Source organism: Archocentrus centrarchus, chromosome 14 (genome assembly GCF_007364275.1).
Source record: "Archocentrus centrarchus isolate MPI-CPG fArcCen1 chromosome 14, fArcCen1, whole genome shotgun sequence".
Lineage (NCBI taxonomy): Eukaryota > Metazoa > Chordata > Actinopteri > Cichliformes > Cichlidae > Archocentrus > Archocentrus centrarchus.
The window spans coordinates 25,403,323-25,418,639 of NC_044359.1; the positions used below are offsets into that span (position 1 = coordinate 25,403,323).

Genomic DNA, 15,317 nt, shown 5'->3' on the forward strand with positions numbered 1-15,317 from the left:
CTGGGGTTCTCTTTGCCTGCCTCTAGCTTCTGGTGGGCGGGGCTGCGGCTTTCTGCCTTCATTGGTAAGCACATTTCATGACACAAACACATACACCCACATAAAAACACAACTGGTTGGTTTGTGTAACTATGCGTTGTCTTTTATTTTGTTTTCCCCACACAATCTTTAATTTTGCAAATATTGTCAATATCTTATGTTTAACAAGTGACGAACTATTTGGTTTATGTACTTGCACTCTTTCCTGTTTCTTTTTTCTATCCCCCCCCCCCCCCCCCCCTTTTTTTTTTCTCCCCTTTCTCTTTTCTTTCTTTTCTCTTTTCTATTTCTTAAGCCTGTCATTTCTGGCACAATTTGTTAAATAACATGTTAAAAATAATTCAAATAAAATAAAGGGGCACACAGTAACAAGAGGAGCCTATAGAGAACCTATAGAGCTTATCTTGAAATAGCAAATATGTTTGGCACAACAATGCATTCAGATCACAGTTTTGTTTGCAAGATCTGCCAGACATGACAGGCTAAAAAAAAGAAAAAAAACTCTATGATGATTAACTCTGAGACTGGTAACTCTCACTTTTCCACTTCCAGAAAGGCTGATTTATTTTATATAACCTTAACACAAAAAGTGAGGAAATTTGTGTTTGGTTGCTTATTTCTTTGTTGTAACAATGCTTCTTGGCAATAAATATTATGCTGTTGGAAAGCCTGTTTATTTCCCCTTAAATGGTGCCACATTTATAAGGAAAATGCATTCATAGGTTGAGCAGCACAGTTGAGTATGTGGGATACACCCATGAAAAATGTGTCAAATCTTCTCTGCCAGTGGCAAACAGCTTATTCTGCTTAATACTCTTCTTTTGAGCCTCTGGTACTCCAGGTGCTGGCAATCAGGGCTGTCATCATTGGAGTCTCAATGTCTCAATATCAAGATGAGATTCTGCAACCAGTGGCAATCCTATATCTCCACAGTCTGGCACCAAACTTGATCCTCCAAGATGACGGTGCTCGCCCCCACAGAACAGGGTTATTAGAGACTACCTCTAGAATTTGGGAGTGGAGAAGATGGAATGGCCTGCCTGCAGTCATGACCTCAACTCCATTGAACACTTGTAGGATCAGGTTGGGCATGCTCTTTGTGCCAGAGTGACCAACACAACCACACTGGCTTACTTGTGACAAATGCTGGTTGAAGAGTGGGATTCCATCCCACAGCAGTGTCTGACTGAGCTGGTGGCCAGCATGAGGAGATGCCACGCTGTTGTGGCTGTTTATGGTTCTTCCACATGCTGCTCAGGCCCCTGTTTATTATATGAAATTGTTAAATTGCCAATATGTCTTGTTTCTTCAGACTTCAATCATCCAATTCAATAAACATCAAACAAGAGTCAACAGCAAAATAAGCTGTTAGGCAACTCTGCTGCTCAACCCACAAATGCATTTCCTTACACAAGTGGCACCTTTTAAGGTTAAACAGATTTTCTAAAGGTCTAAAATTTATTGCAAAGAAACAATGTTACAAGAAATATAACAAAACCAGTGCTCAAAATAAGCTTGTTGGGACTGTCATTGTGTTACCATTCTGTTGGTAGATTTGTTGTGCCCAGCTGCAGGATTTCACTTCATTGTCATCAGTTATACCACATTTGTGACTATTAAAACTTTATTACAAAACAGACTTGGGTGAAATGTGCATGGTTAAGTGTTTATTATCAAAATAGTTATCAATACACATAATACTTAAACACCAATCCTAGAGGGAAAATTTACCAGATGATCTGGCTGTTACAGCAATTTCAACAGTGGTTATTGTTTCTTTTCTGTGCAAATTTGAATTCATAACTTGTCTACAACATGCTCATTGTATCAACACAGTTTCTACAGTTCATCTCGTAGGTTTGTGTCCTTCAGCCAGTATCTGTAGACAGCCACGGGATCTACATTCCAGTGTTTGTGGAAGGAGACGGCCTGCTGCATGGAGATCAGTGTCCCAGAGTAGTCATCTGGTCGTGCCTAAAATGTCAAGGACAAGTGGTTTGTTTGTCTGTGTGTGTATGCGCCTATGCACATGTCAAAGAACAAGGCTGTCTCTATTACACCGAAGAGCCGGCTGTAAAACGCATAATCATAAAATAACCTATAATTAATAGACACAAATACAAAAATAAAATTAAATGGCCACACAGGGTTAATTAAAAAGCCTTGGAAGAAATTATTAATGCTTCAATTATTTCTCATTGTGGTAACATTTTTTTTCCTCTTGGGCAGCACAGATGAGCACACTGTTAGGAAAGCAGAACCACGGGGCATCTCTAAATGACTGTCATTTAAACAAAGCAAACAGAAAGAGAGTAGCACGCAGAGCATCATCTGGTCCTAAGTAAAGGTTAATGTCTCCATTAACACTTGGGGCAGTTTTGGCTCATTAAAGTGGCTTCTCTTTGCATTTAATCAAGGTGAGAGATGGTTTTGCAAAAGACAAACAATTTCAATAGCTTTTCTCCTCTTTTTTCTACCCACTCACCCCCTAAACTTTACCACTTTGGATTTGTTTCTACCAAACAGTCTCTTCTTGATCCTTTGGTTTATGTGCTACAGTAAATTAAAACTTTAACAGAGTTTAAGTTTATCAGCAGCTGATGAAAGAACTATTTCACTTTAATACAATATTTAGTGTTTAGTGTTTAACTAATACTGGAAACTTCATGCTTTACATGCGCTGTAAAAGGACCAAATTAATTCCTGCTTTGTTTTTCCCAGGATGTATTTAATGACTTTACAACCCACAGAACATAGTCAAAGTCATCCAGGGAGCTCTTTTCCATAATAAGAACACGTATGTGTGTGCGCTGTTCTCTACCTGGTGAAATAGTGGATTGTGTGTAATGGGAACACCGAGGGAAGTGAAGCATCTGCCCAGCACCATGTCATCAGGAGCATCATCACTGTAGCAACCACAACTACTGGAAAGCAGCCTGGACACTGCCGTCCTGCTGAGCACCATCCTGCGCACACACACACACAAAATTAGTCATTAGCTAAAGATTTCAACAGAAAGAAATGTACAAATGTCTGTATGATGTATGGGAAATTTATGACCTTTGACTTGGTCACATGGTGTGCTGAAGAACACGGTTGCATTATTAACAGTATTTCATTCAACACTGGCAGGAAACCTGCAATGAAAGCCTAAAGTTTTGGAACAAACTCCCTGTAAGTAGCATAAAGTTTGTAATTCCTATATTTTTTAAATTTATTTCAACACTGGTAAATCCTCACACAGGCCAACAACTTCCCTTTTATTACATTATTGTGTTCAAACCAAGCAGCAACTACTGCAGAAGTATAGTTGGAAAAGTACAGTGTAACAGAGAAACATCCCTGGTTCCAGCTAATATAGTCAGCTTCTCTCCTCAAACATTAAATAAATGATTTTTTTAGTATGTTATTGTGCTTTCAGTTGCTGACATTTCGGAATTCATAGCTGATAATAAAAATATGATTTAAAGCATTATGGAAAGCATTGATGTCTGTAATGCCATACCTTCCTTGTGTGTCTGTTGCTAGCTAAGGTACAATTAATGTCTGTAAGGTAAAAAAAGATAAATCATTTGACGGTCAAACTTGCACGTGTGTGTTTTGCCTCAGCAAGCATTAGCACCTACAACCCAACAACATCTGCTCAACCCCACAGCCTCACCCTCCTCCTCCGGTGGTGTAGCTGTATCCCTTCTGGATCAAACTGTAGCCATATCTCTCCCCCAGGCTCACTGCTTCCTTTGGGTCATAGCAACGCAGCAGCTGTCTCAACCTGGGTAAACTATTGGTGGACCAAGAGACAGAAATGCATGCACACTACCAAAGAAAAATGTAATAGACCAGTAAAGTAAATAAAAATACCAGTGTAGATGAGTGCAGAACCTTTTAATAAATAATATTAAACAAATGTAGCATCTCAAAACTGTACTTTTTAATTTTGGCTGAGGCACGTCTGATAGCTCAAAGTGTGACTTTTAAAACCATTAAGTCATCTTTGGGCACATTAGTTAAACTGTGATCTGCGCATTGAGGCAGAAACATTGAAAACAGACCTGGTGCTCTACATAAGACATTAGAACCTGGAGTATTACAGAATTAATATTATGAAAATATATACATATATACTATTAAAAAGTTTCATAGCGTCTAATATTGCATTGTTGCATATGAGCCGAACTGTAAATATGAAAGTCATTTATAGGATTTACAGGACTGGTAATCATGCAAGTTGAATCTTTGCATAGATAAACTTCACATAAGGATAGTTTGAAACAACACAAGACAAATAGAAATGTCTTCTATGGTACAGTCTACACATACACTATATGGACAAAAGTGCTGGGTCACTTACATATTACCAAAAAAAAGTACGCACATCCAGAAGAGTAAAAAAAGGGGTGCTGGGACAAAAAAAAAGTACTAGAGCAGAAAATACAGTCTGCACACCTAAAGAGCTCCTGAGAAAAACTATTTATTTACCTCGAACAGGTGACTTACGTTTCAGGCTAATTGCCCTTGAATGAAGTGAAGTCTGAGGAAGGGCAATCAGCCCGAAATGTAACTCACCCGTTCGTGGTAAATAAATTGTTTTTCTCAGGAGTTCCTTAGGTGTGCGGACTGTGTTTTCTTCTCCACTTACCTATTACACCTACAAGAGCTGCTCAGCCATGGAAACCTATGCCATGAAGCTCCCGGCACACAGTTTTTGTGCTGACGTTAATGCCGGAGGAGGTCTGGAGCTCTGCAGTTACTGAGACAGCAGAGTCTTTGAGACCTCAGTGCTCAGCGACACTGCTCTGTAACTTTATGGGGTCTGCTCCTTCATGGCTGAGTTGCTGTGGTTTTTAAACACTTCCATTTTGCAAAAACATCACTTGCAGTTGATTGTGGAATATCTAGGACAGAAGAAATTTATTCCAATGGTGGGATCCTATTTTACGGTACCACACTCGAATTAAGTGAGCTCTTTAAAACGATACATTCTTTCACAAATGTTTGTAAAGGCAGACTGCAAGGCTAGGTGCTTGATTTTATACACGTGTATTAATGGGACCAAAAACACCTGAATTCAAAGATTAAGAGCTGTGGCCCAATTCTTCTGTACATACAGTGTAACATGAGCCTGCAGACCAAATTCTTTATTACATCCTGATTTGTTTTTCCTTTCAACAAATAATAAAATAATGGACTTTAACAGTCTAAAACTTGTGTTCAGGACAGAAGGACAGACTAAAAGAGCAAAATTAGCTTAGATTAGTCTCGGGTACTGTCTTTTGCTCAACTTCACTATAATACTTTCTTAATAGTAGAAGCAAAATAATCTTTTTTTTTTTTTTTTTACATTTCATATTTAATGTCTCAACGTGTGCAGGTTTGAATAAAAAACTTCATTATAATCCCTTCCTATAAACAACTTTCATGATTGTAGTTACTGACTGGGCTCCATTATCTTCAGTAAAATGACATGCAGTGCTGTTATTTTCTGACTTACCTGATGAGAGTATCATCGTCAACAATCAGCAGCCAATCAGCTTTCGGCACAGCTTTACTTAGAAAACGCCTCAAGATGGCAAACGTCTTCCCACAGTGTCCTTTAGGGAAACAAAATATAGCGAAAAGCTGTGAAGATGAAACACGGGGTCCAGCTTCTTGTCACAAAAGTTTGTGATTCATTATAATCTCCTCCATCATCACCATCAATATCATCATAAATAGATAAGAGCACAGTCTAAAGCAGCAGAAGTATAGAGGCAGATAGAAATACTGATGAGATAAATGAGAAAAGGGTGTGGCAGAAAAATGAAACGTCCAAGGAGCATCCCCTTAAATATCCCCATATTCAATGTGGTGCTTCAACAAAATGGAAGAAAATTGTCATGTCCTGGGCCGTTGGCCCAGCGTTTTGTGTTAGTTTATTTCCTGAGTGTGTCCTCCCAGTAGGTTGATGTGTTGTGATATGTCTGCGTCTCTGTCCTGAGTCTGTGCCTGTTGTTTAGTCAGTATGTTCCTTGGTTTGTCACTTCCTGTTTATTTTGACAGTCTGGTTTTCCTGTGCTTTGTGTTCAGCTTTGCTTCCCCTGTGTAATTAGTTTCATTTGCCTCACCTGTTGTTCCCTGCTGTTTCCTCTTGCCCTGATTACCCAGTGTGTATTTAAGCCCTCAGTTTCCATGTGTTCCTTGTCGCGTCGGTGATGTTGTGTGCCCGTGTGTTCCCTGTGTTTGCCCGTCGTCTCCCGTCCCAGATTTTTGTATTTGTTTTTCCCCTGCTTAAATAAATCCCTTTTAAGTTACGCTGACTTCTGGAGTCCTTCGTGTCAGCCATTCCTCGCCTGTTTCCTCCCCGGCCATGACAGAACGACGCGACCAGACTATGGACCCCGCGGATACCAGGAGCCCCTCCGAGCAAGAGGAAGTGATTTTGGAGCTCATAGATCTCTCCAGGAACATCATTCATGCCACTGATGAACCCCGTCAGATTATTCAGGCAATTTTCTGCTGCAGACTTTTTTCTTCCTCCACTTGGCTCCTCACCCATCCTGACACTGCCTCCCTTGCCCATTCCATAATCATGCTCCGGAAAAACTTACAAGCTAAACTGTATAATATTGGTCGCCCTGTCCAGGGCAAAGACACAACCTTTTTCCTCCAAGCCATCACTAATTCACCTCTCCTGCAGCCGGTCATCTCACCTCCGTCGTCTCCTCCGCACCACTGCAGCTCAGCACCACAGGCGCTGCCTCGCTTTCCGGATCCGCCGTCATCCCTTCAACTCACCTCTCCCACCTCGTCATTTTCATCCTTTCACCCACAGCCCACCGCCTCCCCAGACCTCTCTTGGCTGCCAGATGATGTGGAGATTATTGATTCACCTCTGCTGGTGGACATCCTGGATGCTGAGAATCGTGCTTCCCACTCCAACAGAACGCGAAGGAAGCAGCGCTCCCGGCGTCGCCGTGCTCCTCCCCAGCCACTCTCGCCTCAGTCAGCTGTAGCGCCTGCTCAGTCGCAGTCTTCCCAGTCAGCTGTAGCTCCAGCTCCCCCTCAGTCGCAGTCTTCCCAGTCAGCTGTAGCTCCAGCTCCCCCTCAGTCGCAGTGTTCCAAGTCAGCTGTAGCTCCAGCTCCCCCTCAGTCGCAGTGTTCCAAGTCAGCTGTAGCTCCAGCTCCCCCTCAGTCGCAGTGTTCCAAGTCAGCTGTAGCTCCAGCTCCCCCTCAGTTGCAGTGTTCCAAGTCAGCTGTAGCTCCAGCTCCCCCTCAGTCGCAGTGTTCCAAGTCAGCTGTAGCTCCAGCTCCCCCTCAGTCGCAGTGTTCCAAGTCAGCTGTAGCTCCAGCTCCCCCTCAGTCGCAGTGTTCCAAGTCAGCTGTAGCTCCAGCTCCCCCTCAGTCACAGTGTTCCATGTCAGCTGTAGCTCCAGCTCCTCCTCAGTCGCAGTCCCAGACCCCTCAGTTAGCTCCAGCTCCCTCTGTTCACCCTGCTCCAGCTCCCTTAGCTCCAGCTTCCCCTGCACCTGTACCTGTTCCGCGGGTGGGGGCGGCCACGGACGGGCTGACCTCGGCACTCGCACCTGTTCCGCGGGTGGGGGCAGCCACGGACGGGCTTACCTCGGCACTCGCACCTGTTCCGCGGGTGGGGGCAGCCAGGTCCAAGCCTTCGTATCGGTTTTCTGTGTTAGCTGCAGCAGCAGGGTCTCAGTCAGCTCTAGCTCCAGTCGCTCTCCCTCGCCTTCAGTCAGCTCCAGTAACTCTTCCTCGGTCCCCAGTGTCAGCTGTTTCAGTGCCCTCTCAGTCAGTTCCCTCAGCCCCTGTCTTAGTTCCTTCGGTTTTGGTCCCAGTTCCCTCAGCTCCTGCTCCTTCTGTAGTGTCAGCTCCCTCTCAGGCCCCAGTGTCACCTAGCTCTCGGTCTGTTTCCACGCAGCCAGATCTCCCTAGCTCTCGGTCTGTTTCCACGCAGCCAGATCTCCCTAGCTCTCGGTCTGTTTCCACGCAGCCAGATCTCCCTAGCTCTCGGTCTGTTTCCACGCAGCCAGATCTCCCTAGCTCTCGGTCTGTTTCCACGCAGCCAGATCTCCCTAGCGCTCGGTCTGTTTCCACGCAGCCAGATCTCCCTAGCGCTCGGGCTGTTTCCACGCAGCCAGATCTCCCTAGCGCTCGGTCTGTTTCCACGCAGCCAGATCTCCCTAGCTCTCGGTCTGCTTCCACGCAGTCTGCTCTCTCTCGCTCGCGGTCTGCTTCCACGCAGTCTGCTCTCTCTCGCTCGCGGTCTGCTTCCACGCAGTCTGCTCTCTCTCGCTCGCAGTCTGTTTCCACGCAGCCAGATCTCCCTAGCTCACAGCCCGCTCTCTCTGGCTCCCGGCCTGCTTCCACGCAGCCAGTCGTCTCCCGGCCTGCTTCCACGCAGCCAGTCGTCTCCCGGCCTGCTTCCACGCAGCCAGTCGTCTCCCGGCCTGCTTCCACGCAGTCCCCTGCACCTCGGCTATTCCCCGAGCAGCCCCTGCTGCTCAATAAAGCAGCAGTGTGCCCTGTTCCGCGGTCCCAGCCTACGCATCCGGTGCCTCACTATGTAGGCCCCGTTCAGCCCATGGGCTCAGCTCACTCCGAGCCGATGGGGGTCTCCGCTCACTCCGAGCCGATGGGGGTCTCCGCTCACTCCGAGCCGATGGGGGTCTCCGCTCAGTCCGAGCGCTCCGCGCCAGAGGGCCCCGCTCAGTCCGAGCCGATGGGGGTCTCCGCTCAGTCCGAGCCAGGGGGTCCCGCTCAGTCCGAGCGCTCCGCGCCAGAGGGTCCCGCTCAGTCCGAGCCGATGGGGGTCTCCGCTCAGTCCGAGCCAGGGGGTCCCGCTCAGTCCGAGCGCTCCGCGCCAGAGGGTCCCGCTCAGTCCGAGCGCTCCGCGCCAGAGGGTCCCGCTCAGTCCGAGCCGATGGGGGTCTCCGCTCAGTCCGAGCCAGGGGGTCCCGCTCAGTCCGAGCACTCCGCGCCAGAGGGTCCCGCTCAGTCCGAGCCGATGGGGGTCTCCGCTCAGTCCGAGCGCTCCGCGCCAGAGGGTCCCGCTCAGTCCGAGCGCTCCGCGCACGAGGGTCCCGCGCAGTCCGAGCCGATGGGGGTCTCCGCTCAGTCCGAGCGCTCCGAGCCAGGGGGTCCCGCTCCGTCCGAGCCGGTGGGGGTCTCTGCTCAGTCCGAGCGCTCCACGTCACCCGAGGGTTCCCCACCAGAGCCCGGGGTCGCCCTTCTCCGCCGCCGCATGCCCCGCGGTCGGCCTCCAGTGTCTGCTCCCCGTCGCCGCATGCCCCGCGGTCGGCCTCCAGTGACCCCGCCTCGTCGCCGCCGCCGCTGGGAGCGCGGTCGGCCTCCAGTGACCCCTCCTCGTCGCCGCCGCCGCTGGGAGCACGGTCGGCCTCCAGTGACCCCTCCTCGTCGCCGCCGCTGGGAGCACGGTCGGCCTCCAGTGACCCCTCCTCGTCGCCGCCGCATGCCGCGCGGTCGGCCTCCAGTGTCTTCTCCTCGTCTCCGCCGCCGCCGCTGGAAGCACGGGCAGCCTCCGGTGCCTGCTCCCCGTCGCCGCCGCCGCTGGGAGCGCGGTCGGCCTCCGGTGACTCCTCCTCGTCGTCGCCGCCGCCGCTGGGAGCGCGGTCGGCCTCCAGTGACTCCTCCTCGTCGTCGCCGCCGCCGCTGGGAGCGCGGTCGGCCTCCAGTGACTCCTCCTCGTCGTCGCCGCCGCCGCTGGGAGCGCGGTCGGCCTCCAGTGACTCCTCCTCGTCGTCGCCGCTGGGAGCGCGGTCGGCCTCCAGTGACTCCTCCTCGTCGTCGCCGCTGGGAGCGCGGTCGGCCTCCAGTGACTCCTCCTCGTCGTCGCCGCTGGGAGCGCGGTCGGCCTCCAGTGACTCCCCCTCGTCGTCGCCGCTGGGAGCGCGGTCGGCCTCCAGTGACTCCCCCTCGTCGTCGCCGCCGCCGCTGGGAGCGCGGTCGGCCTCCAGTGACTCCCCCTCGTCGTCGCCGCCGCCGCTGGGAGCGCGGTCGGCCTCCCTCGACTCCCCCTCGTCGTCGCCGCCGCCGCTGGGAGCGCGGTCGGCCTCCCTCGTTGGGACTTTGCTTTGTGGCCCCTTGGCCTCTGCGGCCTCCTGAACTGTGTGTTTTTTGTTTTGGATTTCCCACTGACTCCCCTGAACTGTGGACTGTTTTTTCCCCTGCTGTTTCTGTTTTGTCATAGCTCCTGGACTGTTCCTTGTTTCGACCCCCTGTTTTGGACATTGGAGCTCTCCGGCCTTGTGCCGTCGCTTTTTGTTTCATCCGGTTGTTTTTTTTTGTTTTCTCATCCCCGTGTTTTTGCTCTGGTTTTTGGACTGTATTCAGCTTGTGCCATTGCTTTTCTTTGTTCGGTTCCTTGTGCTTATTGTTTTTTGCCCTTGTGCTCTACCCTTGCTCCAGTGCTTCCTTGTGTTTTTGGGTTTGTTCCTGACTTTGTTTGCTCCCTGTCTGTTTTTGTTTCGGGCCCTCCTTCCTGGTCCCCCGCCTCCCGCCCTGGTCTGGTTTTGTTTCTTGTTTTGGCCGTCGGGAGCCGGCCTTTGAGGGGGGGGGTACTGTCATGTCCTGGGCCGTTGGCCCAGCGTTTTGTGTTAGTTTATTTCCTGAGTGTGTCCTCCCAGTAGGTTGATGTGTTGTGATATGTCTGCGTCTCTGTCCTGAGTCTGTGCCTGTTGTTTAGTCAGTATGTTCCTTGGTTTGTCACTTCCTGTTTATTTTGACAGTCTGGTTTTCCTGTGCTTTGTGTTCAGCTTTGCTTCCCCTGTGTAATTAGTTTCATTTGCCTCACCTGTTGTTCCCTGCTGTTTCCTCTTGCCCTGATTACCCAGTGTGTATTTAAGCCCTCAGTTTCCATGTGTTCCTTGTCGCGTCGGTGATGTGGTGTGCCCGTGTGTTCCCTGTGTTTGCCCGTCGTCTCCCTTCCAAGATTTTTGTATTTGTTTTTCCCCTGCTTAAATAAATCCCTTTTAAGTTACGCTGACTTCTGGAGTCCTTCGTGTCAGCCATTCCTCGCCTGTTTCCTCCCCGGCCATGACAAAAATGTTCACAAAATGATAAACCACAGGGAGAACGACTCTTTACTGAAAGGAAAACAAATGAGAAAGCTGAACAAAAGCCTCCCACACGTATGGGTGAATCACAAGAAAGACTCAAGAAAAGGAAACGTACAAAGTGTAAGAGTAGAAAGCACAGATGGGAGGGAGAGATGGATTTGTAGCTGCCACTGTACCTACTCCCTGACACGTGAATGAACTCCAAAAAGCAGGACACACAGCTGCATCTCAGTCAAGAACAATACCAGTACAGAGATAAAACCGGTGTCTGTCTCGTTCTCACAGGAGCTGCTGTTTAGTGTTTTATTACTTCTGGCTCTAGCACCTATTATGACAAAGATGAAGTGACATACACACTCTGGTTCACTGGTAAGTGGCAGAGATTGTTTCATTGATTAAATCAGACTCTGTCTTTTGATTTGTCTGTTCATACACCAGCTGTGGTGCACTTCAAGTATGTGAGGACAGAAAATAAGGAACTTTACATCTCAGTCCTGAGGAGGCTAAAGGACTTTGTCTCCTTTTAAAAATGAACTCAAATCAGGGCCCAAACACAGGAAAAAGTAAGTGATACTTAATGCATGCTGCGATTGGCCAGCTGTGCAGGGGTGAGCCATAAACCAAGGGTTTGAACTTCTCCATCTAGCGCTCCTTCATTAACACGGTCACTTTTTATGTCAGCAACTCAGTGCAACACTATAAATACTGTTCCATTATTTCCACATACAAATTAATGAGTGTCACTGAATTCACTGAGCGCGCTCAAAAAACGGGTTGTGCAAAGTACATTTTGGCTGAGTAAGGCTGATGCCTGTCAACAGTTACATGCACGAGTGCTGATACAAAGCAGGTACAGTGTTAACGATGTTTCTCACCGTGTCAGCATTTGCTACACAGTCCTAAACACAAACAGCATTTTGGGCTGATGGCCAGCTCTGCCTTCCTTACAATCATGTCACTAGTTTGCTGATGACTTGAATATATAGACACTAAAATCTGCACAGTCTACCAACTCTCAACTCTCCCCACCAATTTTAAGCTACATATTCTGGTCAGGGCTGTAATGGCTCGAGGGAGTCCAACATCATTTAGCTCCAGCTTTTTCTAGGATCTTTACCCAGAACAGCTTATTGTCTCAGACCTACATGTATTCTGCACTTACCAGTAAACACTCCTGCTGACTAGCTCACCTCTCTCGGTATTAGGCACTCCCAAACTGACAGTCGGTATGGAGGCATCAGTGATGTCACTGTAATACTCTAAAAGCCCAGCATCTTTCTCCCAGGTCGCCTTCACCACTGGTACTGTGGAGAGAAAAGGGAGAAAGGAGAAAAGGAAATAGCAAAAGGAAAGAAGCCTTCGCCTCTGAACCTTATATATGATTAGTAATGCAGCAGCTGATGGTAGCAAAGCTCCTAATTAAATGAAGTCAATAATTGAAAGGCTTTTATCTATAATTTGTGTCTTTAGTCGTAAGACAAGACACATAAAAGCTACAAAATAATAACTATAAATTAGAGCATAAAATTAAAAGTGATCCGTGGTAAGTGGTAAATTAAGGTAATTTTACCTTAATTTATTCTTAAACACATTCACAGATTTTTCACTTGTACTGAACACATTCTGACAGTTTGCTCTGCAAGTCTAATAACCTGAAGCAACAACCAAATCACAGAAAAGTTAATCACATAGTGTTCGTCCCACACTTAATTATGCTAATCACCATGAATCCTGGCTCATTTTGACCTTAAAAAACAGACATTAGTGGATTTTTGGATAATTACACAAACTATTACAATTTCAGCAGACAGGGCAGATGATGCTGTGAATTTCAGTTAGCAGCTGGCACATTAATCATGAATGACAACCAAACCAGACAAGTGAAAAACCCTTATTGTAACTTTGTTTTCATAAACCTCTCTTACGCTGATAAATAGAACACTAAAATGTAAGCACGAGTTACCCGACTTCACATTTGGTTAGTTTAGAAATGCATTGCTTAAAAAAAAAATTAAAGGAACACTTTTTAATCAGAGTACAGCATCAAGTCACTTAAACTTTTGGGATTTTGATCTGGTCAGTTCAGTAGCAGAGGGGGTTGTCATCAGTTTTAGCTGCTTTGGTGTTAATGAAATTAACAACAGGTGCACTAGAGGGGCAACAATGAGACAACCCCCAAAACAGGAATGATTTTCCAGGATGGCAAATCAATATGTGCAATTGCCAGAAGGTTTGCTGTGTCTCCCAGCAGAGTCTCAAGAGCCTGGAGGAGATCCCAGAAGACAGACAGTTACTCTAGAAGAGCTGGACCGGGCTGTAGAAGGTGCTGCTTTGTGTAAGGAGGAACAGAATGATCACCGCCATAGCCCTACAGCCACTATTGTGAATATTTCTGACCAAATAATCAGAAACAGAATTCATGAGGGTGGCCTGAAGGTCTTCAGATTGGCACCATGGAGCCCGATTGGCATTTGCCATAGAATACCAGAATTGGCAGGTCCACTACTGGTACCCTGTACTTTTCACAGATGAGAGCAGATTCACCCTGAGAAGATGTGACAGACGTGAAACAGTTTGGAGAAGCCGTGGAGAACCTTATGCTGCCTGTAACATCGTGCAGCATGACTGGTTTGATGGTGGTTTAGTGACGGTCTGGGGAGGCATATCCATGGAGGGACACACAGACCTTGTGGGTTGTATTTTTAGGGGTCTGCATGTTCTTCCCTTAATAAAAGGGAACTCAAACTCAATTAAAACCAAAGTTTCCAAAAAGAATCACTGGGATGAGCAGGTTCCAGTGCAGGCTGTTTATTACACAAAACACAGACAGTAACATAATTAAGACTAAGATACACACACACAGATACAGAGGGAAGAAGAGAGAAGACAAGAGAAACAAAGAGACAGAAAGATGCAGAAACAGGAAAAGAAGAGGAAGAGGACAGGAAAGGAAAGGAAAGGGAAAAAAAGGAAAGGAAAGAGTAAGAGTAAGTGAGTAAAAGTAAGTGTAACGGCTTTGATGTAACCCACCAGGTAGGTTACTTCAATGACCAACACCAATGTGCCACACTGGTGAGGGAATTTGGGCCTGATCAGAAGACTCTGGATTCGTGGGGGAGCCCAGGTATGAGCAACAACAGAGGAAGATGCACACAGGTTGTGGAAAACAATAGAATTTACTAAACAGAATGTTATGGAACCAAACACACACACACACACACACACACACACACATATTGTCATGGCCGGGGAGGAAACAGGCGAGGAAGGGCAAACATGAAGGACTCCAGAGAACGACATAACTTAAAAGGGTATTTATTTAGGTAGGGGAGGAAAACAAATACAAAAAACCCTGGAAGGGAGACGAAGGGCAGACACAGGGAGCACAGGAACACACGGGCACAAAACGTCAACGACGCGACAAAGAACAGATGGAAACTGAGGGCTTAAATACACACTGGGTAATCAAGGGAAGAGAAAACAGCAGGGAACAACAGGTGAGGCAAATGAAACTAATTACACAGGGGAAGCAAAGCTAAACACAAAGCACAGGGAAACCAGACTGCCAAAATAACACAGGAAGTAACAAACCAGGGTACATGATGACTTAACACGGGGAACTGGCACACAGACTCAGGACAGAGATGCAGACTTTAAAATACAGGGGAAGACAGGGACAAGGGGAACAAGGATCAAAACATACTGGGAAGACAGACTCGGGAAACATGAACCAAACACAAAACGCTGGGCAAACGGCCCAGGACATGACACATATATACACACACACATATACATATACATATATATATATATATATATATATATATATATATACATACATATATATAGGGGTGCCGCACAAGGGGGGGGGGGTGCCAAAGTGATGAGCTGGGATCCATTTTGTAAGTGCGCTCTCTTTCTCTCACTCTTTATTATATATTTTTTCTATATTTTCCCACTTACTGGAGCTCATTCTTGCGCTGCCTCCTCACTCTGGGCTGTTATGAGTGTTTGTTTGCTGATTTAGTCCAACATGCTAATACAGAGAAGCACACACACAAAATAAACTGTGCACCCTTCTCTTCTATGAGGCTAAGAACCATGGGTTTCACTGCTCCAAAACACAATGAGACAAAACAAAGAAGTGAGCTGTTTAAAAGCGGCCTCAGTTTTACACAATGTTGTGGGTTGCCAGTTGGGCTTCTTTTG

General features: G+C 47.2%; 1 protein-coding gene across 3 annotated transcripts in view; it reads right to left on the reverse strand.

The window, feature by feature from the left end:
- Positions 1-1,751: 1,751 nt before the first annotated feature.
- The window catches only part of b3glctb (beta 3-glucosyltransferase b), a 33,104-nt gene continuing 19,538 nt past the window's right edge, over positions 1,752-15,317 (reverse strand). For all 3 annotated transcript variants that reach the window (XM_030745654.1, XM_030745652.1, XM_030745653.1), the window contains 5 exons: positions 12,299-12,412; positions 5,531-5,630; positions 3,701-3,820; positions 2,861-3,005; positions 1,752-2,013 (listed from right to left, as the gene is read on the reverse strand). In XM_030745654.1, the coding sequence (XP_030601514.1) occupies positions 1,879-2,013; positions 2,861-3,005; positions 3,701-3,820; positions 5,531-5,630; positions 12,299-12,412 (614 nt within the window). In that variant the 3' untranslated portion in view covers positions 1,752-1,878. The remainder of the gene's footprint in view (positions 2,014-2,860; positions 3,006-3,700; positions 3,821-5,530; positions 5,631-12,298; positions 12,413-15,317) is intronic.